Here is a 27935-nt window from a genome sequence, read left to right on the forward strand (position 1 = left end):
ATATAGTCCTATATGGCTCTTATAGTAATAAGTGGATCCAAGTTTTATCAGTTAAGTGAATTTTTCCATGAAACATTAAAGATTAGTTTCAGTTTTATCATGTTTTTCTACATTCCTTCAGTTCCTTTTCAGGTCAAGAGGTAGAGTTTTGGCCAGCTTCCCATTTCTCCTTTTGTGCTAATGTTCCACCTATAACTTAAGCTGGCTGTATGTCTTAGTAAGAGTTTATCTTGAGGCAGCTTGTTGTTTTGTTTCATTTGGGGGTTTTTTTGCCTCCAAGTCTTTCAAGAAAGCAGTGCTTCTCTTGGAAAGTCCAGAGGGAAATGGTACCTGCAATGGAAAAGTATTCTCTCTTTCACTTGTAACCTTAATGTTCTCTACTTAGATGTAGTTTTTGATCATTGCCATCCTTGAATCACTGTCATGAGATGCTGGGAAGTTATCTCCGGACAGTGTGTTGTGGTGTTTTGAAACTGCTTAAAAGAACGCCAAGAGTGTGCTTCCAGCACTGATTTTCACTTATGCTATTTCCCTTGAAGCCTTCTGAGCTGGTTAGAGCTATGCTGGGATTCCCCTTCCATAGTGGGCAAAAGTTGAATGCCACACTGCCGACTTACTTCATAGGTGAAAGGCAGTTTAAAGATGCAACACTCAGGCAACCATGTGAGATCTTTGATGGCTGGAACTAAAATAAAATGTAAGAAAATAAATTACTCATTCTTAGGAGCTGCCACTATTACAGAATCAGAGTATGACTCAGTTAACTAAAAGCTACAACCTGTTCTTCCTTTTATTCCTCTCCTAAGCTGTAGTTTGCTTCCTCCTCTGGAATCATAGCTTTTTTTTCCTTCTTTTGGTTCCTTTCTCCCCATAACACACATGCCTTGAGTGGGTGAATTAAACAAAACATGAGTATATGAAACAAATTTGCTACCCTTAAGGGAGGGAGAAGGCTTGATTTGTTATATTTTTCTTTTCTTTGTGCAGCTCACTCATGTTTAGTACCTGTCTGTTTTCTTACTGTATTGTTCTTGCTTGTTTTCTCTTCCTCACCTTTTTCCCCAAGGCCCTGTTCCTTAATTGCTTTCCCTTCCCATCTCTTTCCGTTACTTTATTCTTCCCTTTTCAATACTGCCTAACACTTGGTGTGTCTTTTTCTTGCCCTGGCTTGTCATATGCTCCAAAGTAAACTAAACCTGAAAGCACAAGCTTTTCACTGTGTACCATCCTCCCTCTTGCAGCCTTATAAATGTGGAGAAGGGCAAGATCCAGACAACACATTCTTCAGCCAGGCCTCCTCTGCTTGAAACATAGTTGGGTTTGATTTTGGGTTTTGTTTTCCTAGAGATCCAACAAACATCTACTTCCCATTATTTCTGCTGCTTTCTGATGCCTGCACATGCCTTCACTGATCCTTCACTGGTTCCAGTACAGTAAAAGAGGAGAGGGGCAGACACGGAGCAATCAAGAAAATAAACAGTTCTGATGCGCTATGAACCAATGTGCTAAAAAGAAAATGTTATACTGACTCCGTTTGAGCACTATCTGAAAGTGCATGCAAAGTTGGGATATAACCTGCTTGATACTGAAAAAACAATAAGCCTTTACTGAAAGGAACTCATTCTTCCTTAATACTCCAAGTGCTATATTTTTTTTTCCAGCAAAAATATGTCAGGGCTTCTTTCTTTACTATTTAAGAACTCTAACTTTTATATGTCTACTGATTAACAGTAAAAGAAAGGGCAAATACTAAGGGCTTCTGTCATTGGATCAGGGTTTTGTCATTTTCCTGGAGGGGGTTTCATCCTGTTTCTTGGCTGACAGTTGCCTAAGGGTGCAATTTTTGGAGTGAATTAGACTAGGTGATAGATTTTCTTCCAATTTTACAAGCAATGAAGTATGAATTTAACAGTAAAGCGTACATGTACTAGCTTTTGTATGGATGGAAAACCTTGCAGGTGTTGTCTGAGGGAAGTACCAACCAAAGGCAGTAAAGGGAAATGCAGAATTAAGGCACCCCAGCCTTTCAGAGTTCTGCTTTACTGAAGAAACATCATGTGCACCTAAGAATGTGTTCAGAGGGCCTTTACACTGCATATGCAATGTAAAGGGGTGGGAAACCTCCCCTAAAGGAGGCAGTTAGGGATTCCCCAGACACAGCAGAAAATCCAGTATGGGAGATAATTCATGATGTGAAAGGAGCGGGGCAGGAGCAAGAGGGAAGTGCTGCGTCTTGGCAATCCGTAGTAGGGTGAATGGCTCCAAAGAGGCCAGGAGAACATTTTCAGGATGATGTCAGGAGAGGACAGCTGTTTATAACCCACAGCCACACTCAAGTGTATCAAATGTTGCTCAGATACATGTGAGTATTTAGCCAAAGGGAATAGTTCCTGAAAACAGATGTGTGAAGTTTTTGGTTTTTTTTTAAAGAGAAACTTACACATACTTGTTAACATTAAGTTTGCAACAGGATGCTGTTACCTCCTTACAAGTTCATACACACTATTCAGAGCACGGTGTTCGTTCTGTCCTTTGTGGTTCTTGTATATCTTTTACATCCAGCATAAGGGAGAATACTGTTCCTTGGATTTAAGACTTTCAAGAGAAGATTAACCTTTTATAGTCATCAGCATTCAGTGGTCCTGAGTGTATTTCAGCTCTAATGGTTATGTTCTGTTTACTTAAATTCTCTCCAGTTTCATATGAGATGCAGTCCCTGCCCTGACTGTTGTCTTATTTCATACTAAGAAGAGCTACAAGTTACTTGAGTGTAGTTTGCAGAGCTGTTTCTTCATAAAGGGCCCCTCAGATGTGAAAGTCACTATATAACTGTAATATATATTATTATATTATTCTGTACTTCTGTGGAAGGAGTTAGGCTTTTGTTTTGAGCAAAGATGCCTTCAAACTGTTGTAAACATGATGGACTTTCAGCAAACTTGCCATGACCTTGTGGTGTGATTATATTCTGTTCAGGCATTCTTTGTGAAGGACTACGTCTTGAACCACCCAGAGGATGGTGAGAAGATCACACGCTTGAGAGACCTGATGTTTGAGCAGGTAGAGTGGAGAAAAGGCCAAGCAGATGGCCTGCTGCCTATTCTAGCTGAAATTGATATGTACTCAGATAAAAGATGAAATCACAGTGTTTAGCTGCTCAGTGGCCTTCAGCATTTGCTGCATTAGCTTTCAGATGGCCTGCAATTCCCTACACCATAAACATTTTTCCAACTTTTAGTTAATGTGTAATCCCTTGGATTCTATGCCCTCTTTTTCCTCTCTCTCATCTCATATAAATTCAACATTAAATAAGAGGGGGAAATTTCTTCTAATAGAAAATGTTTGTTGTGAATATTCATTTAATTTGTAGATTGTACTACAATGGAGTGATACTCCTGTCACTAAAAAGCCAAATGTATCAAGAGTGCATGGTACATTATGTTATGAAAGATGTTTTTCAAATATTTGCCTGCGTGGGAACTTAGAAAAGACGTGATATAAGAACTTCAGAGTACTCTTTGGTCTGTATACTATATTCACTCTATTTAGTCGTTCCGGTTCTTTACAGTAGAATTTGCTCATCATGCTAATTAAAGTGGTGTAAATTACCTCATTTATAATGGATTTAAAAGAAGAGAGATGTGTTTGGAAATGTCTTTTTAGTAATGTGTTTATTGAAGATGTCTCTTTTTTGGTTTTGTATTTTCCCTTATTTAGCCAATAAAATAATTCTAGGCATTTGATATGGTAGTGAGCCAAATAAACTTGACATCATATATTAGAACTGGTCAAAATATTTCAGACTAAACATTTTCTCACTAGAGAATATGGCTAAGACCTGAATTTTGTAAATTAAAAGTTTCTGTTTCTGTTTACTTCCCGATTACACCAACCCAGCCATACAGAGAGATTGTGGTACATTATGGAAGATGTAGTTCTGTTAGAGAGTGGGTCCACAACAGTGATTCTGAACCAGGTTGCTGTGTACACTGTTAAGTATGTAAATATCTAGGCAGGATTCACATGATAAACCAGTTTTTTCTTAGGAATCCATTGTCCAAAACATTCCAACCCCTTGTGCTTTTGAGTTTTTTGCAAGAAAAGAATTGCTCTGATATTCTTCCATCATCAAAAAATGAGTGAAAGTTAAGAGGCAGCATATTCTGAGGGGTACTATGAATCTACCAAGGGGTGCCATGAGTTTGATACGGATGAGAACTGGTCTAGAGGGGCATGAAAAATTCAATGCTACAGCTCCCAGGAGGCACCACAAAAGCTGAGGCAGAAGCAGAGATTTATGTCAGCCTGTCCTGAAATAACCCATATTTTGTTTTTTATTAAGCAAACCCAATCAAAGTGTTCCAGTCTGAGAATGCTATATAACATTTTGTTTCAACTAAAATTCTCAAATTGAAATGCTTTGACATTTCATTGCAATATTTTTCTGAGCTTTTTGTTCTGTGCAGTTTTAAAAATTCAACTTTTCCTCCCAATTTCGGATGAAGGCAGATGTTGAGTGAGTCATCTTGCATACTTATTGTGCCAAATCCTCATCGGGTGCAAGTTGGGTGGGTCCATTGTTTTTGGTTATTTCCATAGAGCTGTACTGATTTACATTTGCTGAAGGATCTTATCTGTTTTGGTTTTGGTTTTAAAGATATTGTTAATCCTTGGAATTTGAAAAGACCTAATAATTATCAAGCATATAATTTTGAATTCCAAAAGCTAACTAATTAAAATCCCTCTTTAATAGAGGTCTCTCAAATGATTTATCAGAGAGCAAGAAATAAAGTATTCAGCGAGAACAAGAGGGTTCCATGGGTTAAAATATGTTGGAATTTTACTCATATTGAAGTCAGTGGTGCTGTGCTGATGTATGCATTCAGTATATCAGCTAGATGTTATCTAAAGACCTTACAGCCTAATGTAATTGCATTATTTTACATTTAATTGTATTTGTCTTATTGCTTAATTAAGCCAGCACTGCAAATCTATTGGAGAAAATTTGAGCAAGATAACAAATTAAATATTTTGGTGATGTTGGTCCAAAGTGAACATTAGTTCTTGGTGTAAACTTGGTGAATATAATCACTGTGTAGAAGACGCTTAGAACTGGGTACTCTAGTTTTCACTCAATATGTATTCCAAAAATTGTGTTGGGTGCATCCATTTGGTCTGTCTAGACCAGTGAGATCCATCTCTCATGTTTCCAACCAGTGACACTTCTTTACAAATATTGTTGTTTACGTTATTCTGAGGGAAAAATGAGTTCAGTTTAGAGCAGTTCATTCACGTGCATCATATAAAGTCAGATCTAGACCACACAATGAAAATACGCATTTTAACAAATAGATACATATAAACTAAATACTTCTGAAAACCAAATAGCACAAAGACCATTTGAGTAGATGCAGGTGTTTGTCCGTAATTTATTAAGATCCTTGATTCAAATAGGTGCTTTTTCATAAATTGTTTGTTTGTTTTTTATTAATTGGATTATAGTATAAGGGAAATTAAAAATTAAAACAAATAAATTGTATTTTTCCCTTCTTTCTCTCCTAAATTTATGAAGGCCCAGATTCTAGAATTTGGCTTAGCTGTGCATGAGAAGTTTGTGCCTCAAGATATGAGACCTTTACACAAAAAGCTAGTGGATCAATTCGGTGTGATGAAATCAAGTTTGGGAATACAGGTACGTGAGCAGAAGCACCGATAAGCTATAGGACTCAGCTGCAGCATGTGAACCTGGTTGTTAATTTTACTAAGCAACAAAGAGCGACATCTTTTGGTTATCTGGCTGAATTACATTTTTGTAGCACTTAATAATTTCAAAGTGAAGAAAAACTTTTATCTAACTTCCAGTGTAGCCTAGAAAAAAATAGTTGCATTTTCTTCATTAAAGAAAAGGTTAAACATCAATGAAGACAATTACTTTAGTTCCTGAAGATATGGACAGATGTACATTTTAGCCACTTGAAGGGTTGCTCCTTCTCAGAAGCTCTCACAAGTTATTACAATGCAACTATTCTATCTGCATAATTTTATATGGTAGCTAAATTGGCCTAACTCTGACCTGAAAGAAACTGGGTTAACGTTAGAGCTGTGGTATTATATGTCTCTTGCTACAGTGTGGGGGGCCAAACTTTTTGACAGGTGTCACAAGTTAGCCCTGCACCTTCCCCGAGTCCCACTCAGATCCCCTTTCCCTACCTAATCTTTTGCTCCCTGCTCTGGGCTTTCCATCTGATCTTCTACTCTGCTTTCCGCTCCTGGTCTGTCTGCTGCAGTGCTGCCTGTTCCCTCCCCAGTCTGCTCTTTGCCATATACAGAGGCTTCTTGTGCCATTTACAGCATGTGAACCACAGGTTGGCCACCCCTGTGCTAGGGGATCTTGAAGATGTGTCAGTTGTATTGTAACAGCTTGTATCAGTACCCTTTAATATCAGTGCAGTTGCATCTGTCTGTACCCTTAGTAGTAGTAATGTATCAGATTCAAAATGAAAAGGCACTGCTAGTTAGTAATATGAAAAAAAAATCTTCCAAAATATTTGATGGTGCTTTGTTTATTCAAACAAATGTTTTCTTTTTCAATACTTACCTAGGAGTTTTCTGCATGTGTTCAAGCAAGTCCTGTTCACTTCCCTAATGGCAGTCCACGGGTATGTAGAAATTCAGCGCCTCCTTCTATGAGCCCAGAGGGTGCCAGGGTAATTCCTAGACGCAGGTAAGTCAGAATTTAAATTAGCAGAAATATCTATCATTTTCTTTAGTCTTATTCAAATGGTACTTATTATATATGTATACTTTTTGATATCATCAATCTATCATTTGTTATCCTCCATAGATGGTAAAATATCAGTGTGATAAATTACCCAAATTTGATTTATGAGATAAATGAGGAGTGGGGATTTTATTTTGTCTGGATACTGTATTAACATTTGATAAATTGCCATTTGGAACAGGAATTAACTAATCAATATTGCTTTCTTGTTCCTCAAACAGTCCATTAAGTTACCCAGCTGTCAACAGGTATTCATCTTCATCATTGTCATCACAAGCTTCTGCTGAAGTCAGCAATATTACTGGGCAGTCAGAAAGCTCTGATGAAGTTTTTAACATGCAGGTATCTTTCCTAAACTAAATTCAATTTAGCTTGTTGTGAGTTTTCTTATAAAAAGCAATTAGGTGTTACTGACTACTATTTTCTTCTCTTGTTTTAAGAATTGTGAATGAAATAACTCCCTAGTCTAGAGGTGCTCAACCTCCAGCCCACTGGCCAGATCCAGCCTATGGTGCAATATCATCCAGCCCATGGGGATCTCTTACAAGTGCAGAAATTTGGTGGCAGGGAGCAGTGGCAGCTTTAATTGTTATTCCCCTGTTGCCAAATTTCCAGACTGATGGGGAGCTCTGTAGGCCAGATAATGTGGGCCTTTGTGCTAGACTGGGCCAGTGTGCGTGGTGGCTCTGAAACCAGATCCAGGAACATGGGGTTGGACTGGTGTGTGGCATGGGGCAGGGCCAGTTTTTACTACCAGACCAACCCCATGCCACTCATCTGACCCATGGTCCAGAAGGTTGGGTACCACTGGCCTGGTTGAACTTGGAGAAATAAATGCATGTGGCAAAATTAGTCTTAAAATTGATGCACTGTAACACAAACCCATCACTTTTATCTAATCAAACTTTTCTGTACAGTTGCTACTAACAATATGGCAGGTATAAAATAAAGTAAATGGTATCAGTATCACTCAGCCGTTTATTGATTGGAGGCACTGCAAAATTAATCTAACAAATTACAACTCTACTTTTGACAAAGGGTGTGCATTAAGATCTGGGCAGAGGAACAAATTATAACAAGTTAACAGGAGAGGGAGAAGTTTAATATGTATCAGTATGTATCATTTATTTTAGCTATCAATTCCTATCCCACAGTAAGTGGAAATTAAACTCTAGTAATTTAGCCCTGTTTCATTCAGAGCCCAGTTTAACTTTTGTTTACTGCAGAATAGGGACAGATGCAGAAAACAATTATTGCAAAACAGTTGATACATGGTCAATATATTCTCTCCTTCCATTTTTAACTGTCTGACTGTATCCTTACTGAAATGCAAACCATTCATTTGTATTTTACAACTCTGTGCATGATCTATTTCCAGCCTAGTCCATCTACCTCAAGCTTGAGCTCTACTCATTCTGCTTCACCTAACGTGACCAGCTCTGCTCCATCCAGTGCTAGAGGTTAGTGCTTATCTACTATGAGCTAAATGGCACAAATTATTACATGCATGCCACAAAGGTAACATGGAATGCAAATGTTTGTTTTAAGTAGGTGAATTTTTGGGAGGACAGATTAAGTACAACAGAAACTCTTCTCTCTCCTGAACTTGGCCCATAGAATTCCAGTGTCATAATTTAACTGTATATTAACTTACTCTTTTGGGTTGTTTTCTATTCCAGCCTCTCCTCTGTTGTCTGACAAACATAAACACTCCCGAGAAAACTCTTGCCTGTCCCCAAGAGAGAGACCATGCAGTGCCATCTATCCTACTCCTTCAGAACCTTCGCAGGTAGGCAGCTGCCCAGCTGGGCTGTTACCATGAGCTTTTCAGACTATAATAATGGAGTTTAACTTTTAACTTATTCAGCAGAAGTGATTATTTTTAAAAGACATAAGAGGAAATCAATTGAGAAAACCTGGTAATGTCCAGAGGTTTCATATAAGAACAATAATGACCTAACCTTCTCAATCAGGTTGCTTCCTTGTCCTCTCCCCCCCGCCCCACAACTTCTTCCTTCTGCAGCCCCTTTCCTTCCCTTACTATCAGACCCTGCTATCCCTGAGCACAAAGAAGTGGGGGCAAATTTGAAAACACTGACTTTGAAAAAAACATGCCTGTATTAATTTTTCATATAGGCATATTACTTTGGGTATCCCTCAACTTATCCAGAATTGATGCATCTTACCTTTTTTTGAAACTGCTGCAAGTTTTAGCACAGGTACTCCATTAATATGCTTTTATTTTGGGTTGGGCCCCAGCAGAGTCGATAGCATTTCAAGCCATCATGACTCCACAGATCAGCATTGCTTCCAGTGTGTGTGGGTACTCCAAATACTGCCCCCCACCCACAAAGGATCCAGGTACTAATTATGCCCCCCCCCACACACACACACGTGACTGGAACCAGGTGTTTGTGGGATCCTCTAAAATATTATAGACATGTAAGGCACAGGGCAACAAGGTCTGGCTCTACCTCATGGGGAGTGGAGCCATACTAATTATATGCGATAGGCTGAAAGAGTAGGTGACAAAGGGATTCTAAATGAAGTGTTTGGGGCCCTGTTTGATGATGTTTGCCAGACATTTAAGGCTGCTCTGGAAATAGGAATCACTGGAAATGGGAAAGAAAGGCACAGCTTAGCTGGGGGAGTGAATAGGAAATTTCAGTGTATTCATTGTAGTAGCTCACCATGACTGGAAAAAGAGTCAGCGCTAAGGGGGATTGCATGCAATGGACACTGCCATATATGTTATTCATGTGGGCTGCACTCAGTAAGAGTAGTATTTTTGCACTAAGGGGAGGCTGCCAGGGCTGGCTCTGGCCGTGCAAGTCCCAGTCTGGTATTGCCATACCTCTATACCCACGGCCTGTTCCCTCTGTGGGGAGCAACTGCCCCCCCCTTCCTTTTTTTTTTTAAGGGCCACACCTGTGACTGATTTTGTGCAAGTTAGGAAGCAAGGAAAATGGAGGGGAAACATGTTTTTATAGCAGCTGTTGTCCACTTTGAGCTTCCCTTTACCTTTCTTTAAAATATTTTGCACTAAGCATTGTCAGAAACAAGATACATTATGAAACCCGTTCATTTTGGCAATTCCTACTTTTCTGTGTCGTTTCAAAGAGGAATATGAAGTAGGGAAGGCAGTATTTCTGGCATGGGGGGTGGAGAGAGAGATAGAAAGAGAATATGTTCTTTCTTAAAAATTATTATCTTTTAATTCTAAGTAGGAAAATGCCCATCATTTGTCTGTGAGTTATGGAGACTTGCAGAGTAAGTTTGATATGCCAGCTATTGTTGATTCCTTATTGATTTCAATCTTTCCATTCATTGGGCACATTCAAGTGCTTTTGTCTTGATACCTTTGTCCTTCTGATTCATGCCACCTCCACAACGCAGTTCACAACACGGACTAGAGATAAGCACTTTGGCAGCAAGCTCCTTGGCTCTGGTAAAATGTATCCATTCTGACTCTTGCTAGAAATTCTCCTTCTAACAACCAGATTGCTCGGTAGATCTGATTTCGTTTAATTTAAAATGGCTTGCTACTTCCGTTTTAGTTTTATTTGTATCTTTTTTTCTCTGTCTTCCCTCTCCACTATCAGATGGGTTCTTGAAGAAAAATATTCTTCTCTGTAAATATTTTCCTTAATGCTATTTAAGTTCTTGCACTTTACCTATCATCATGATACCCAAGTATCCTAAATTTAAACTTAGGCATGATTAAAAGCAATTCTCAGGGACTATTCCAATTGATTCTGCATGTTGCTCTCCAAATGATAAAGCAGCCAAAGCCCCATAGAGTGAAGACTAGTAGATGTTCTTTATGTAAAGTGGCTTTATTCATCCACATACAAAGAAAGAACTGTGCCATTTTTTTGCTCTCAGCTTGCAACTTCTTGCTTTGCCAAGTGGAATGAGGCCATCATTCCCCATTGAACCAGAGATTTGTTACAGGAAAGTATGAGGAGCAAGCACATATACTCAATCTCCACTCCCCCAGAGACTTGCCCATTACCTTCTTCATTCAGAGTAATGTTTTAAACCAAAGAAGGCCAACCATTCCCTCTTTGTCTCATCCTTCAATGGACAGATCTAGTAAAAGAAGCAAAATATCCTTCTTAAAACAACCAGAATGGGTAATGTTCCAAAGAAGCTATCTGATTCTCTATCATCAGACTAGGATTAAAAGAGCCATATTCAGTGCTGAGACATTACAAAGACTAAATTATTACTCTCCTTCAAGAAACATAATTAGCTCTTAGTAAAAATTAGATGCTGACATTATTACTAGTCCTTGCTGCTTTTATCCTAACACTTTGGAACTCAGAAGCTTGATCAGAATATTCATGCTATGGTAATCAGGGAGGGTTTCCCCCCCTCACTCTATTTGCTTGTAACCAAGTGAAAGTAACTTTTGCTATTGTCTTTTAACGAGGAAAACAGGAAGTATTCAGGAGTGTACTTGTGTATGCTTCAAGACCAAATCCAATCCTGCCAAGCCAATGCATACCTCATTTGAACAAGAGACGAGGACTGAGTAGTACCCAGGCCAAAAAAGTATTAGACCAAGTCATCTGACTTAAATTCTCAGGATTATATCTGTATGTCTGCATCTGGTTGGTTCCCTTTCAGGGTTTGCTTCTTGGTCTCTGACTAAGCCTGTTTTTTCTAGCCTACACTTTATATGTAGAATATGAATTACTGTTGTTGGTAAGGGTTGAGAGATCTCCTGAGTGTTTTGTTATTTATTCTTATTCCCCTTAGTAATTGTAAGGGGGAGTTCTTTGCTCCTTGTTAATTATTCCATGATTATACTCATTCTAAATAACATGTGTTTCAGTTCCTCCCCCTTCCTTCACATTTCCTGTTTTGCTTTCTTGGTCCCTACCTGTGGTTTCAATTGTTTTTTTGACATCTGCACCTTTTTTCCTTCAGAAAGGAAACTAGACTTTACTTATTGCCTAGTACAGAGCAGCAGACTCTGAAAGGATATGTAAAAAAAAAATTTTTGCTCGAGATGTTTTCATTAATTGCTTAGTCTTTCTTTTAAATCCCATAGCATTACTTCCTCTCTGCTCTTATTTTCCTCTAAAATTAGAACTAAATTATTGATGAAATTAGCTGCTCATTTGATTTGCCTCTATTATTTAATGTCAGAAGGGGGTCCAGAAAGATCTGCTAGTGTTTGGAGCTTAGAACAAACTCATATTGGTCCTTTGATCTCTAGTAGAAATTAGTAATCAGGAAAGAGGAAATTGGTAGGTATAAATACAGTTCTCACTAGCAATAAAGATAAGGAACTCAGATCTCAGGCAGAAATAGGAAATCCTCTACCAAGGATATAGTAGTGCCATAGGCATCAACATATATTGGTATCTAAAATGAGATCCTTGCAGACAGGCCTCTGCACTCACTCAGCATCCCACCGAAGTCAATCCATATAAACTTCACTTCAGAATTGTTATTTAAGTTACAATTTTAATGAAGTGGAAAACTGCTTTACATACAGATGAAGCTTACTAAATCACTCTCAAATTCTTTGGGTATATGCTGTCTTCAAAGAATCTCTGTTTCTACACATTTCAAAAACATTGTATGTTCTCTTGTTTCTTTTACCCTATATGCCTCTAAATTTGCCCTTTTTAATAGATAAAAGTACAAATCTATGTTTGTTAATGTAAATTTGGATCATCTTGGTTTTCAAAATCAACTTCCTTCTTTAAATCATTTAACTAGGTGTTTTTGTGCAAAACTAATTACATTGTCTTTAAAAGGTCCATTGAGCTACCATTATAGCTACCCAAAAATGCACTCTTCTGAATTTCTAGAGAATGCTGTTTAACCATATTGGAGACGGTGCTTTGCCACGAAGTGATCCTAGCCTGTCTGTCCCTGAGAAGGGTGAGTAGAAATTCTATGCTCTAGCCAATTTTGGAATCCAGAAGAGACTGTTAAAGTGTCCTTTCATTATAGAATGGCACTCCTCCTGAAGTGAACAATAATAATTTCTAACTCTCATACAGTACTTCTCATCCAGCGAACTCAAAGCACTTCCCAAAGAAAGAATAGTGACCATGTGATCTGGGCCTAGCATTCAGAAGGGCCTGGGACATAGCAGGGAAACAGAGTAAGTGTTGGAACAGCAGATGGCAATGCATTGCTGCTGGCTCTCTGTCTGCTAGGATGGCCTCTTGCTGGCTGGATTGATTCACTTGGGAAAATGGTTAAAGGCTCAGGAGTGGGGAGAATATAAACATTCTTTTGTGGACCTTAGAGTCTGGAGGGGTTCATAAAGACTTTGTCTTGGGGTGGGAAAAACCTTGAAGTTTGGCACCTCCTGACCCTCTTTGACCAAACATAATCCATCCCACGTATAAGTAATGTTTATAAATGGTATAAATTGGAAGTAAATCTTCACTAGTTTGAGTAAATAAAAAACATCCGTTACTTGCTATACCAAAGATGTTTTCATTTATAACATTTTAAGTAGCATGTTCTTTAATGTTGGCATAATCACAGAGCAATAAGCTTTATACTGAAATCACTCTGGAATCCATAGAGACATGCCAAATGGCTTTAAGAAAAACAGATTTATCATAGCTTGCATTTTAGGAAAAAAACATTCTTACAAGAACTGGCCAGGAAAGAAAAGTTTCCTCCTGCAACACATTTTGAATTTTTCAAATATCCCATATATGAAAGAAATCTCAGAAGTTCACAGTTTTTCACAGGACTGAGAAATTGGTGATATTTTAGTTCAGAAGCACTGAAACATTCCTACAGGCCTGGGCAGAAGAACAGTTTCCCCTTAAGACAGAGCTCCATAAGTTTATGCAAATGATTCTCTGTGATAGCAATAAAAGATCCAGGATGACTTCTTGTTCCCAGGAAAAATGTTCTATAAAATGTTATATTCAGTGAGCCAGGCCCCTTCCAGTCCTACATTCCTCTTCTGGAATAAAGTTGTTCACTTACCATAAATGGGTCCTTTTTCTTTTCTGTAGGCAGTGTCTTATATGATACATCTTCTTTAGCAAATATGATCAGAAAACAGGATTTTATTTTCTTTGAGAAATGTTGTGCCAAGCTGTGGGCGTAGTTCTGTGAAAAGGAAACTAACTACCAAAGTTGATATATGCTGGGTGCATCTGTACATGATACTAAGGTAAAGCAATAAACTTTGGAGCTGATTGAGCTGGAGTAAACTGCTCCCAGGTGCAGCGTGTACACCTGTGCCTAGTACAGCAACAATTTGAGCTTGGGCAGATCAGAGCTGGGCTGGCAGGGGAAATGGGATATCAGCCCCGGGCTCTGAGTGGCAACATCATGCTGTGAAGGGGCTGGCTGGAGCATGAGGGTGCTGACCCCATGGAACCACATGGCTAGGTGGCAGGCAGGAATCTGGCCCCTGCCTGGTCACTGTCTACATGTACATTTCTGTGCAGGAAGTGACCCTGCTGTAAGATAGTAAGTACTGCCCCTGATGGCACTATCTTATAGTGGAGTTAATTTGTTTACTGTGCCCTAACATGGGCACCTATGTAGATGGTGAGGCTTTACTGCAAGGCTTATTAGTCTACTCTATAGTAAAGCACACATTTAGATGCACCCACTAGACATAAGACTGGTCCTTTTTTTTTCTTCTTTTTTTGGGGGGGTAGCGGGGGTGGGGGGAACAACAACACATGAACCTCATGACAACCACCTGTAATAACTTACACTACTGCCCCTGCCCAGGAATTGAGCTCTCCTTATTTGTATATTGGTTCCATGTTATGTATTTTCCTTGGGCTAGGACTCTGTGATGTTTGTTTGTACAGAGCCTAGTGTGCTGGGATGCTAACCTTTTGGGAGCCTTTACACCCACCTTTGCATCCTGCTGTAATAGAAATAGTCACAACAGTAGTACTGCACTCTGCCTTTCATCCTCTCCTTGTAAAAGGATGTGGGGTTCACGCATCTCTGTCTCCTGCTTACTTATGAGTTATAGAGCAGGCAAGCAATGAGGAAATCAGTAAACTACGTGCTCCCAATATCTCAGAAAATCTTTGAAGTTGTTGACAGATGGGTCAGCTGGAAAAAAAAGTTCTACAGTTTTCCACTTCTGCCTTTCTGGAGATAGTAGAGCTTTCATTGCTGGGGGGAAGGGGATGCAGAACAGCATGGGAAGGGGAAGGGCAGTCTTAAAAAAAATGGAATTGGAGTTATCTTTTGGTCCTGTCAGTGCTGCCTGACAAGTGCAGACAGTATGACAGTATGAGCTATCATCATTCCCCGCTCTTCAGTTCAGGTAAAGCTGTAGAAGTTGGGGGAAATGACACTGATAAATACCAAACATCCAAGTTTCACAAGTCAGAAGTGCCAAAAGAGTGAATTTTAATTATGACCTTTGTGCCAAGGCTCTACAACATAAGAGCCTAGGTTTCCCAAGCTTCACAGCAGAAATGTTTGGGTTTTTTCTTTTTCTGTTTTAAAATTTCCATCTCTTCTCTTCTTTACTTGTTCACTTTTTTGTCTCTGTTCAGCTCTCTGTTTTAGGACATGCAGGACAGCAGCAGAAGAGTCAAAGTGGGGTTTTTTTGAGGGGTATTGACTAAAATTTTATTCAGTTTCTTTCTTTCAATCTTTCTACAGGAAAAGCAATTCAGGGAAACCGCCTGTGGAATAGCCTGTTTCATTCTGCCTAGAATTCTTTAAACAGGAGCCCACTGCAAAGGGAAAATGACTCCATTTGTGGGAGGCTGGTCTGTTTCCCTTTGTATTGGGATCTGTGTGCAACATGCCAGAGTGCTATTTCAGCTGCTGTTGCTGCTGATGGTTCAAATCGCCGTACAATCTCAAACTGACCTGGAGGCCAAATGCATACATCAGGCAAACCAGGAATCTGATATGCATGATTGAAGTGCTTTTTTGAAATGCTGCTGTAATCATTAGAGCTTCTCAGGCATGCTGTTTTATCGTTTAACATTTTCCATCTGTGTATTTGTAGCTTTTATGGATGTAGGAAAGGTTGGCGAGGCTGAACCAGAGCTAGAACTGTTAGTCTTTGTCTCAATTTCGTCATTCCCTTCCAGCTGTAAACACTACCCCCAGCAGCTGGAGCCTGGATAGTGGGAAAGAAGCTAGAAATACATCAGAAAGTGGAAAGCTTATATCTCCTCCTGTGCCACCAAGACCCACACAGACTGGTAAGCCTATGAACATTTTCAGGCCAGTACAAAATGATTTTCCTGGAGGATTTTGATTCTCTCACCATAGTTAACACTTAACTGTTTGGGCAGGTTAATTTATCTTTTGATTATGAGGACTGTAGAACTGCAGTTACTTTCACCTTATTAACAATCTCTCCTCTGTAACATTCCTGTTCCAGTATCCTGCTTTTTCATTTAGTGACTTATTAGCTTCACAATGTTCATGTTGACACTGGAAGAGATGACTGAGTTTAGTCTTTTGATCTTATGATTGGACAGTACCAACCACAAACGCTCATTATTAAAAAAAATCTTATTGGCAGCATTACTTTAGCAGCTAAGTATATGTATTGGTTTAATTTCTTTAACCAATTTACCCTTCAGAAAAGTATTTTGTCCTTTTAAAGGTATTACAAATATAATTGTTTTTAGTGGTTAAAGATATTTTTCATTCAGCCTTAAGCTTCACAGCATGTCATCTATCTGTGATATAAGTACACTTTGTTATATGCTTTTGCTTATTTAATACATACTTTCAGAATATTTTTCTTATAAGAAAAAACATAGTGAGGGGAAGAAAGCATGATAAGGATTTTTTTAAAATCATATTGCCAGTTGACTTACAATAATGTAGAAACCATCAAGGGAAATGGCTGCATAAATATAGCATGTTGTATCTGTTCTGTTTTAAGATAACCTTCACTTAACTTTGAAAAAAACAAAACAAAATATTCACTCAGCCTTTAAGCAGAGTACAGGGACTGGTATAGGAAGAGGTACTGAGCAGCAAAAATAGGATCCCCTCTTTTCCATTTATAGCTTTCCTGATGAGCACCTTTTCTATCACTATTTTTGTAAAACATTTAAACTTACTGGTGATCTTACTTGTGTCTGGTGGCATTTTTGTAATAATGTTGATGTCCATCTTTCATGAAGGTATTACCCTAAAATCTGTCAGGTTTCTGTGAAACTGAATTACAATCTTTCTAACTTCACAGCTTCACCAGCAAGACATATAGCCTCAGTTTCCCCTTCTCCTGTTGGCAGATCTCCAATGAAGGTATTGACCCATCCCATGGGGCTGTATGGCATGATGTATGATTTTTTTGTTAATATTGGTTGTTTTTCATGTATATAGTTTTCAGCAAGGCTTCAAAGTCATGTGCATTTCCCCAACATTTTCAGGTCAGGGGTTGTGCCATGTGATCACAATCTTTCCTACATCCCCCTCTTAGCTGGGGTTTACCCAGAATACCCATTGTGTCCATGAGTGGAATCTACAGAGTAGTAGTAGCAGCAGGTATTTTTCCCTTATCTAAAGATATATGCCAGGATTAATACCCCTGGAAAATAAGAATAGTGAGAGATGTGCTGAAAGAAAAATGACATAAGGTAGCACCACTGCAGGCTCTGTGCCTGGGAGTAAAAACTTCATGTGTAAAAGCACAGTCTTTGAGAGTCATCCTCAGTGCCTAGAGGACTTTTGCCTTTAATGCAACATTCAAGACGTGTCTTGAAAATGGTATTGTGGGCTTCATTACATCCTTTCAAAGCTTAGAAGTTTGGAATTGTTCTCTACATCTAATGTGCATATTGAAGGTGAAAAATCTGGAAGCCTCTGGACTTGCAGGCTTTCATGGGGGTACATCAGAAAGAAGTTCACCTTATTTCAGCATCTGCTGCCATTTATCTCAGTGAGACAGCTAGCACCTCCCTTGAGGAGCCAGAACTCTGTATTAGGGGTGCTCCAATAGAGATTTTTGGGGCTGATAATGATCCAATTTCTGATATAGCTGAGTGCAGCTGGTAAGTCTGGTGTGGTGGAAGGGGAGGGAAGGGGCAGATCAAGTCGGCCATGGTAAGGGAGGGAGTGGGGCTGTGGTAGGCGCTGCCCAGCTGGGGCGGGGCAGGGTGTGAGACAGAGCCGCGACTTGTCCGGGGGGCACGGGGAGTGGGGGGGCTCTCACTGCTGTGCGCACCCCAGGAGGGCATGAGGAGGTCGTATGCCCTGGATCCTATGTGGGGCGTGAGCAGGGCAGGCTGTGACTGTGGGCTGAGGCTGGCACTGGGGTGGCGCTGGGCAGGTGGTGGCAGCGCTGGGAGGGGCTGTAGCCACCCCAAAAATTGCTGTAGGAGCCCCATAGCCCCCCTCCCAGCGCTGCTCATGCCACACAGATCTGGGGGCACACCCCCATCCCCATGCCCTCCCAGATGAGGGGCAGGAGCAGCAGTGGGAGCCGCCGGATAAGCGGATGAGCCGCCAAACAAACTGCACGCAGCGGTGGGAGCTGCCCCCACTTCTTTCCTGTGCCCTCCCAGATGAGCTGCAGCTCTGTCCCGTGCCCCTCCCCCCACCTTGGCTGGGCAGCACCTGCCCCTGCCCCAGCCCCACACCCTCCTCACTGCAGGGGCCTTGATCTGCTCCCCCACACCTCCTCCCCTTCCACCACAACAGACTTACCAGCTGCATGCAGCTCTCCATGTTGCTGGCTGTGCTCCTCACTGCCTACGTGCTGCGCTGCAGCTGCGTGCATGCGTGGACCATTTATTGGCCACTTCAGGCCAATTTCTGATATAGACAATTGTCTTATACTGGTGCCAATCCGATATCGGACCAGTGTATTGGTGCACCTCTACTCCGTATCCATGACTTAAGGAGCTCATTGTGGCATACAACTGCCATTAGAGAGCCTGCCTTGAACTCTGCTCCAGTACTTTCGCTCTTGAAAAGAAAATTTCATTAAGAGCTGATTGAGTTATGCCAGTCTTGTGCTAAGCAGCTGGAGGTCCTGACTTAAAATCCTAGTGGACAGTATCTTTATGTGGAAGCTGAAACACAAATGGTGTAGCTTTTGAGCAAACAGTGTTTTTAGACCAAGCTAGCCTAACTTGAATGTATTTTCAATCTTGAAAGTCATGTGGCTTTTCCAAACATAAGATTTTAAGTAGCATCATTGCACAGCTGCAAAATTTTTAAAGCCACCTGTACTGTTAATGGTATCTGGTAATATGAATTGATGGTCGTTCCTGATAAAATAAGGTAACTCAATTGAAGTCCATTCTTATTTGCACAGCTATAATTTCTTAGATCTAAGCTTACAAATGAGTTCATAAAAAAGGACATTAGCTATAAGACTGCTTCATGGGTGCATGAGTCATCATTAAAAATGGTGGGAACATTTTAGGAGCGCTTTGGAAACCAATCTCAATCACAGATTGAAATAAGTACCAACTGTGTTGTAAATACTGCGTTTTAGCAGTAGAGGGCACAGTGCTACTGTTTACACAGCATGCTATTGTTATATAGTCCACTGACAGAACTAAGAAAGCTTTCTCCTTTTGTTTCTTCCCCCCACCCCCCCGACTTTTTTAACCTTCCAGATAGTATACAGCAGCATAACTTACTTGCACTAAAATGTATTGTTGATGTTAGCATAATTTGTATAGTCAATGAATATATATATATTCTCTTATTTTTCACCACAAACCTTTTGTGTTTCCTTTTCTTAAACAGGGTTCTGTGCAGTCATTTACTCCATCTCCAGTGGAATATCATTCCTCTGGGCTCACCTCTAATTCCCCGGTCTTGTCAGGAAGTTACAGCAGTGGAATCTCTTCACTTAGCCGATGTAGCACTTCTGAAACTTCTGGCTTTGAAAGTCAAAGCAGTGAACAAGCTGTAATTGTTCCCAGCTACAGTGTTTCTGAGGAGCCAGTGCGAAAAGAAAGTAAAACTCCCCCACCTTACAGTGTCTACGAGCGAACTTTGAAACGTCCTGTTCCGCTACCTCACAGCCTTTCCATCCCTGCCCCTTCGGACCCACCAGCCCTGCCACCCAAACCACAGCTGGTGCGGCCCAGCAATCTGGAAAACAGCAGCAGGAGGACTGAACAGGTTCCTCGTCCCAGGCCTCTTCCTCGGAAAGTGTCTCAGTTATAAGAAGTTCCTTTTATATTTACTTGCAATGAATTCTTTACGGTTTACGAAATAATATTTAAAAAAAGGCAAAATACATTTAGTGTAGGCACTTTAATATTTTACCCGCATTTTCTTTTAAGTAATTTTAAAAAATGCTTATTAATATTATGTTGCACATTATTAAATGAAATTACTAATTTAGATTGCCTGATATTATAGGAAGCATGAGTGAGATAATTTCATTAATTTCAGGGTGGTTAATATTGATACATACCTTCTTTGTACCTTATGTTCATCCTCATAAAAATAATTGCACCTAAAACCCCAGAAGTACTCATTTGAGCTAGTTGTAGGCTTCATACAAAAAAGCAAGACACGTACTGACAGAGCTAAGTAGTAGAAATGAGTGCATACTTCCTGGTAAAAGAGTATGTATGGTAGGGCATTTCTGCAAGTACGTTGTAGACTGTTCCCTTCTTGTACAATCAGGTTGGGAAATGCAAATAGTTATGGTGAAGAAAGGTAGATATACAATGGAAATTACACTGTTGTGAAAAAGTTGCAAGGATGTAGTTTGGAGTTGAGTTCTGGGAAACAGCATTTTTATTACTTTCCAAGATTGACAAATATCTACATTTCATTTAATGTAGAACGCCTTTCTGGTCATTGATTTTTGCTAAACTTTATTAGTACTGTTTTAGTAGCTTATCTGCTGTTTCTGGTGCATTTCTTTCTTTTTGAGGTGTAATTTACTTTTGCTCTTCCAGTTAGTCAGTACACACAATCCCAATAACAATTACTTTTGATTGAAAGTTCTCTGTCCCAAAAGAACGAACATCCCAGTATTATACAGGCACATTTATAAGGATACAAGAATCAGTGCTGGCTAGTATCAACATGAATCAGTAAGTGAACAAATGTAATGAGTATAAATTGCTGGTTATGTATCAGTAATTTTTAAAAGCTGAATTGCAGTGGGCATTAACTCACAATTCTGCACAAATTAGTTAAAAGTCTAACAGCTCTTTAGATATTTTTATACCAGTGCAGGTGGTTGGGGGGGGGTGTTGTTTTGTTTTCTTAATGAAATTGATTACTGTCATCTTTATTACAGGATAAATGGTAGACACATTCTCTCTCTAAATTAATGTAGGTGCCACTCTGCTCTGGCTTCTGGTAGACAGATTAGTTTGAGAATCTCAAAATAGCATCTCTAGAACTATGGAAAACCTAGGGCCAAGTTGTAGGAATGTGGGAAAAGCACCTTGTCTGTGTATTTTTGTGTCTCTTTCTTTTACCCCCCTGTTCATAACACTTGGTTGACAAGAAATGAACTGTATTTTAAATCATGCTGTTAAAATATTCTCCCTCTTTTGTTGGGAAACTTATGTTGATTTTAACTGTATTTGCTTTGTTGATAGCTTAACTGGAAGAAAGTGACCACTTTTTATATTCTCTCAATGAAACCTTCAGCAGATATGTACTGTTGATGGTGGTTATAGAGGTTTTCTATAATAAATGTTCAAGTATTTTTGTACATAACTGGTTAATTTTAATAAGGAGTGTACCATTATGTGAAAAAGAAGCAAACAGTTGTGTATGCAGTAAGATTGTTATAATTATGCCAAATACTTTATGTATGGAGAAAAAAATATTTGTACATATATGCTTTTAACAATAATTCTGCCATATTGACTTTACAATTTTGAATGTCAGAAAAAATTAATATATGTTAAAATATTTATGTTTTAGTGAAAGTATTCATAACTGAAAAAGGAACGTATGAAATTTAGCTTTGTATCTTGTTGATTTTTTGAGGTCTGAAATTCCTAGCTCTTGCTTTTGACTATAACATTTTTGTGTCTGTAACCACATCATAAAAGATGTAGAAGGCTACATATTTATGCTGGTATAAAGAGGTACTGCCTGAGATTTTAAATAAGGTGTCGCAAGTAAGATAACAAAGCTGCTTTGATTTTTTTTTTCCCCCCTGTGTGGTTTAATAGATTTGTTGACTAGTGCTTGAACACAGTATGAATCAGTGTTATTTGCTCCTGAAGCCATTTTTTTTATTTCTGGCAGTGAGCAGAATTGTTGAATTGATCATTTGCGTGTATTACTGAAGTCAGCTTTGCAGCAAAACATTTCATGAGGTTTGTTTACCCAGATGCTCATATGGTTGCTGCAGGATGGTAAATATGAAATAAAATTACTTGATTAATCTTTATAGTACAATTTGTTTTCTACATAATGAAAGATTATAAATCAGTTTGTCTTGGAATTAAAATATATGCTTCCTTTTCTAAATAGGTGCAGGTTGCTTTCTGATAAAAAAAACAAAACAAATCTCCTGATTTAAGCTAGTTCCTTCCCTGCTATGATCCTAATGGTTTGGTGAGACAATTGCCAATGCAGTAAAAATTTGGAGGGTATTCACCTACACTTCTGATCAATTGAGGTGTATAAAATTTACTGTCAAGAGTTCACCATAAATTAACCTGCTTGAACTCCCTGTTTGTATACCCAGAACATCAGGAATGCTCTGAACAGTAGTAGACCCTATAAAAATGACAGCAAAATGCTGTAAAAGGAGCCGACGCATTTTCTGCTTTGCCAGTTTTGACAAATTGTTCCTGAAGATCAGCTTTTCATCCTAGTTCCTACAAAAAATTGTAGTGCGAACATGGTTGCGTATGCTCCAACACTCAGAACTTGAAAGGCTAATGTAAATAAAGCTCTCATTTGAATGTATGCATTACTCATAAATGTAGTTTTAAAACTTTATTGGGTGACATTAAGCAATTCAAGCACTTATGTAAGGATGTATCAGCATTTTTACCCCATCACCATATATGTATGTATACTCATGAACAAGCTGTGTTTTGTGGCTTCGTAATTGCTTTTTGTAGTATTAACCAACATGTGTCTAACATATACAATGATCTTCCTTCCTAACAAAGCAGTCAGAGCGTTTCTGGGATGCCACAGAGGTAATTGCAATATGAACTGGCCAGCTTTTAACCAGTGTAGTTCACTGCCATTCAGAATGTAGTGAATTATATACTGAACTTGGTGTAAGCTAACAACACTAACGTGTACAAACTTGATTGATATAAAAATCACAACAGCAACATTTATCCAATGCAGAAAGTTTCAAAGACCTTGTGCTGGGTCTCTGCACAATGGTGAATTTCACTCATAAAAATTAGAGATAGCAAAGACACATATTTAGTCCAGAATCTTGCCTTGCAGATCTGCACATAGGGGAGACTACTTCATGCAGATCTTCCATCTTTTCTCTGGAAGTGGGGGTTCAGATGCCACTACATGGATGCTTCTGCAAGTGGCACAGTGTCTGATGTGGAGGGAATGAGAAGAAAAAGAAAGAGAGGGTAGATAGGCCCAACCCCTCAGCCAGCATCCTTATGGTCCCATAGAGCTTACCTTGAAAAATAACACAGTATTTAACCCAGCAGGATTTATTATTTTTTCTGCATAGCCACTCTGTTCTGATGATGGCAGGGGCTTTAATTGCCAGTAGTGTCTCGGGTAGTAATACACCAGTAACCTCTGGCTGCTTGGCAAACCGGAGCTGATGTGGAAGGAACTGTGCCCAAAATAGCTGTGGCTCCATACAAATCTCTGATGATCCAGATTCATAGATAAACCTGCCAACTTTGGCTTTTTTCCATGATGAAAAGATCAAACCCAGCCAATATGAGGATGGGGATGTAACTGCAAGTGAAGCCTGAAAGAGATTTTCTCCCTAAACCATCTTCCATGGAATGCATCGTGAAAAGAGCTGATCTGAACTACCGTTATAAAATTTGCAGCCATAATTTCATTTGTTTTTAGGTCCCGGTCATTTTAATTTGTATTCTCACTATGGTTTTTGGCTGCTTTTGTAACCATTCATTTAAATCTTGACAATATACGGTATTGGACCAAAAATTGAAGAGAACTTGTAGTTGAGTACCAGAGTTTTAGACCTTACATGTTTTAACATATACAATCAGCAACAATAATGCAGTGTGATCATTACTACTCTGTGGTGCATTCCCATAATGCTAGTGGAGAAGACAATAGCAAGAATTCTTGGCTGTGGATTAGTGTAATATAGGAATTCTGTTTGCTTGGTTGTACAAGCTGCAGTGTATTTTTTGTGGTTAGCACAAGCATTCAAACTTAGGTAAGCTTACTGTGTCTAACTGCAGATCAATAATGCTGAAAGGAATTTGTTAATTTGTTTTGTTTGTCTGTAATTTGAATGTTGGGGGTATGTGTTCCTTTCCAGAAGTGAGATTGGCCTGAAGATAGGGAAAGGTAGGGAATGGAGGTGAATGTGAAAGAGAAAACTATTGAGAGGGAAAAATATGGTGAAGCTGAGTGCTTTGTTCCCCCTCCCCACCAACTGCACAACAGCAAGGGAGAAACCATGAAAAGATTACTAGAAAAGAAAAAGAATAATTCTAATAAAAAATAAACAGTAAATAGAAGCTATCTATATTACAGTTGATTACAAGAGCATCTTGTACCAGCTGAACAATTTCTGAGACAGGGTGAGTTGTGGTTCTAATACAGAATACTAGCTTTATTTTAGCCTGAGAGAAGTTCTTTCTGTGGGTTTTCCTGCGATAGAAATGCTGGAATAATTGTCATAAATTACAGTTCACAGACCCAAACTACTGTTATGAGCTCTTCAGACTTCCTTTGGTGATCTGTTGCCATATTTAGATATATAAATAGATAGATCTATATAGAGAGAGATATGCTGTTCATCCTTCGCAAGCGAAGATGTCCACATCCAGCAGGGGGAGGGGAGATTGGAGAAGAGAGAAAGGAAGTGGGAAAGAAAAAGTGAGGGTGAAAAGAGAAAGGGAGAGAGGAAAAAGGAGAAAGAAGAGACAGGAAAGAGAGAGGAGGGGAGTGGAGACTAGGTCACGCGGGTATGCAGATGATTTATAAGCCCAATCTTTACCCTGAACAATCTGCTGCAGCAGCAGGGGCAGGAGAGCAACGACGGCTGGACATGAGAGGTCCTCATTTTCCTGGCCATGCACTTCCTCGCTGCCTCTGCTGTGTGCCACTGCTCAAAGGTCAGTGGTCCACTTTGGACCGATGACCTTCAGGATGGACAATCACGAGTGATTTGCTCCCATGACTCCAGGTCAATGCCAAAACTCTTTAGGAACATCTTTAGGGTGTCCTTGTACCGTTTCTTTGATGCGCTGCGAAAGCATGCTCCATTTGACAGTTTGCCGTAGAAGATTGTCTTCGGCAGGTGAGTGTTGGGCATTCTTGAAAGGTGGTGGTATCTAGATATAGATATAGATAGCAGTTTTTACAGGAAACTTCTGATAGCCTTTTTAAGAAAACAAATCATTCAAATACAAGTATGGGAAATGGCTGTTGTGACACAGTTCATAAACTATTGACATTTCTATTGTAAATTTAAATACATGTTTTACAGCATCAATTTACTATCAATACTGGATTCAGTAGCATATTCTAATTTGCTCCATTTGCTTGCAAATGGTATCCAAGGGAAACAAATGATATCTTTGCATATTCCTGAAATGTATATAGAGCAGCGATTCCTTCTTGCCCTCCATTGCTTCCCTTGAAATGTGCCCTCCTGTCTTTCACAGGAAGGCCATCAGCTAGCAATAGCTACACTTATAACACAGGAGCACATTTGTGTAAAGTGTCCGTTGAAAGTGAAAATGCTGGGTCTTGCAGGCGCTCACTCCCCATTTTTTCAGGCATATGACAAATGGGGATGTAAACAGTTTTTAGAAGAAACTGAGGAGCTGAGCTGTGGCAGGGGGGAGCAGTCATTATTGGCTTGCTGTAGTTATTGGCAGAACACAGAAACACTGAGCTCTGAACAACTATTTTGCACTATCACTGTCACCACCAGCACCATGACTCTTGTCCTGCCCAGCATCTTGATCCTCCAAAGACACTGTCCTTGATATTGGTATACTTCTCTAGTGGAGTCAGAAGAGGCCTTTTCAAAATAAACTGCCTGCGTGCTTATATTCTAATTATTGTTCAAATCTAAGGAAGCTTTGCCATCTGTTGTAAGCAGAGGGTTCAGTGCATGCCACTATCTTCAGTCCTCTAGGAAGCTGAAGTAGATGCTTGCTGTAGTTTTTTGATCATCATGCTGCTATTTGAGATGCTTCTCTTTGTGCAACTTACAAATCAAGGGATGTGATCAAACTCTTGAGAAAATGACTGGAAAGATTCTTATCGACTCCAGTGGGAATTGGAGTAAACCCAGTTAGGTGATTTGGAAAGAAACAGCTGATACATCACATACAGGACTTCCAACCTGAAGCAAATGAGTCATGTTAATAGTGACCATATTACACCTTGTTGTTAACATTTAAAAGAAAAATCTACAGGTTAATGAGGTGTTTTTTAAATTGATAGATTACAAAATGTAGTAATAAATGCTTAATGTGCCATTTATGACATCAGGAGATGGAATATGTATTTCAAAGAAGCCTTTTTATGTCACCAAAGAAAGCTTCAGACACCTGGAGTTCCCCCCCCTAAGCTCTGTATTTTAGAACTGAAGCAGGTCCTGTCAATAACCCTAAAGCCATATTTTCAAATGGATTTCAGTGGAGTTTTGTAGAGCAATAAACCTAAGCTGCATGATGATAGAGAGGCAAAATCAAAGAATGGATTAAAACAGGGCTTTGCACATGTACCAAGGTCATCTCCAGGCAGGGAGGGGAGAGGCCTTTTTCCAGCTTGTCAAGGTACTTTTTTTAAATTCAGGAGGGCAGTACCATTCGCTGCTATGGAAGGAGGGGAGGGGGAGGAGGGGATGGGAGAGGGAGTGTCTTTGCCAGTATCTTTCAATCTTTCAAAAGATTTTGAAAATTATGAATATGTTGCTAATTGCTACTGGCTGGAGAATAAGAGCAACAAACAAAAGCTATGTTTCCCTGCTTTACCATTTTATTAAATCTTTCTGCTATCCACAAGGACAAAATTTCACATTTCAATTGTGTGTGATGCGGGTTCTTTCTTTTATAAACTTCGAATGAATCCAACATATCCAGGAAAAAATTTAACATTTAAAAAGCTCTGAAGTATACACTAACAGTATGATAGTCTCCAGTCTGCACAGTAGATAAGGTGAAAGGAGAATGTTAGGCTGTTTCCTCCCATCTCCATTTGGGCTTGCGTTTCTATTGTTTCCTACTCTTCTCAGATCCAGAGGAAATTAATCTTCTTCAGTGAGGGGATTGAGGTGGGGCTTCTCTTTGGACACTATTCAAGAAAGGTGAGGAATATCTTATCTCCTGCGACCATAGCTGCACATGCTCTGTGATATAATGCAGAGCGTAATCCAGAAAAAGTTTTCCTTCCTGCTCCAAATCTTGGCCTTTGAAGGTGCAAGTTCGGTTCTAAATTATGAATCCCCAAAGGCTGTTTAAAATTTAGACAAAATATGTCTGCCCACTGCTAGTGGCACTCTGGTGAAAGGGAGTGTAACGTGTTTGCACATGAGAGGTCATTTCCCCAAAGGCCTACAGGGGAGTTCCTGGGGCAAGAGATGACTATGGGCTGTCTGGCAACAGTTTCCACCTTGTTCCTGCCATGGACAAGCTTCCATCTCCCTTTAGACTTAGCTTCCATCTCCCTTTAAGACAATATGGCTGAATCTTTCTGCAAACTAGGTCAATCCCTGGGTTGGCAGAACTGTTTACAATGTTTCTGACATATGTTTCTGAGCTGGGATACAGACGTATTTAATGCACATTGACAGGAATTCCCTAGCCACTAGGGGGATTATAGAGGAAAAGGCCTGGTGGTGGTAAACATAGGAAGGTTTACAGGGTTTGAAATAACCAAGCAAGCTCCTATGCCCACCAGTTCTGGTCCTCCACTCATGCACTCCCATTGACAAGGCCAAGGGGTTGGTGAGCCGGGTCCCTTGACCAGTGGGATTGTGGAATCTTGTTCATTTGCCACAGTGTGTGTGCAGAAGTGTCTCTTACTGGTCTTTTATCTTCCATTTATT

The 27935-nt window shown here is 39.6% G+C and overlaps 1 protein-coding gene and 1 long non-coding RNA gene across 2 annotated transcripts in view; one reads left to right on the top strand and one right to left on the bottom strand.

Annotated features, from left to right (window-relative positions):
• The window catches only part of LOC109284340 (uncharacterized), a 34235-nt gene extending 27549 nt beyond the window's left edge, over positions 1 to 6686 (bottom strand). The window contains exon 1 of the long non-coding RNA XR_002091763.2: positions 6599 to 6686. This is a non-coding gene — a long non-coding RNA (uncharacterized LOC109284340). The remainder of the gene's footprint in view (positions 1 to 6598) is intronic.
• The window catches only part of DOCK4 (dedicator of cytokinesis 4), a 405154-nt gene extending 383041 nt beyond the window's left edge, over positions 1 to 22113 (top strand). Inside the window, exons 44-53 of the mRNA XM_019492471.2 lie at positions 2977 to 3060; positions 5573 to 5692; positions 6603 to 6724; positions 7003 to 7123; positions 8160 to 8241; positions 8461 to 8570; positions 12610 to 12682; positions 15856 to 15969; positions 16971 to 17032; positions 19487 to 22113. Of these exons, the coding sequence (XP_019348016.1) occupies positions 2977 to 3060; positions 5573 to 5692; positions 6603 to 6724; positions 7003 to 7123; positions 8160 to 8241; positions 8461 to 8570; positions 12610 to 12682; positions 15856 to 15969; positions 16971 to 17032; positions 19487 to 19912 (1314 nt within the window). The 3' untranslated portion in view covers positions 19913 to 22113. The remainder of the gene's footprint in view (positions 1 to 2976; positions 3061 to 5572; positions 5693 to 6602; positions 6725 to 7002; positions 7124 to 8159; positions 8242 to 8460; positions 8571 to 12609; positions 12683 to 15855; positions 15970 to 16970; positions 17033 to 19486) is intronic.
• The last annotated feature ends 5822 nt before the right edge of the window (positions 22114 to 27935 follow it).

This window comes from Alligator mississippiensis, chromosome 4, assembly GCF_030867095.1.
Source record: "Alligator mississippiensis isolate rAllMis1 chromosome 4, rAllMis1, whole genome shotgun sequence".
NCBI lineage: Eukaryota > Metazoa > Chordata > Crocodylia > Alligatoridae > Alligator > Alligator mississippiensis.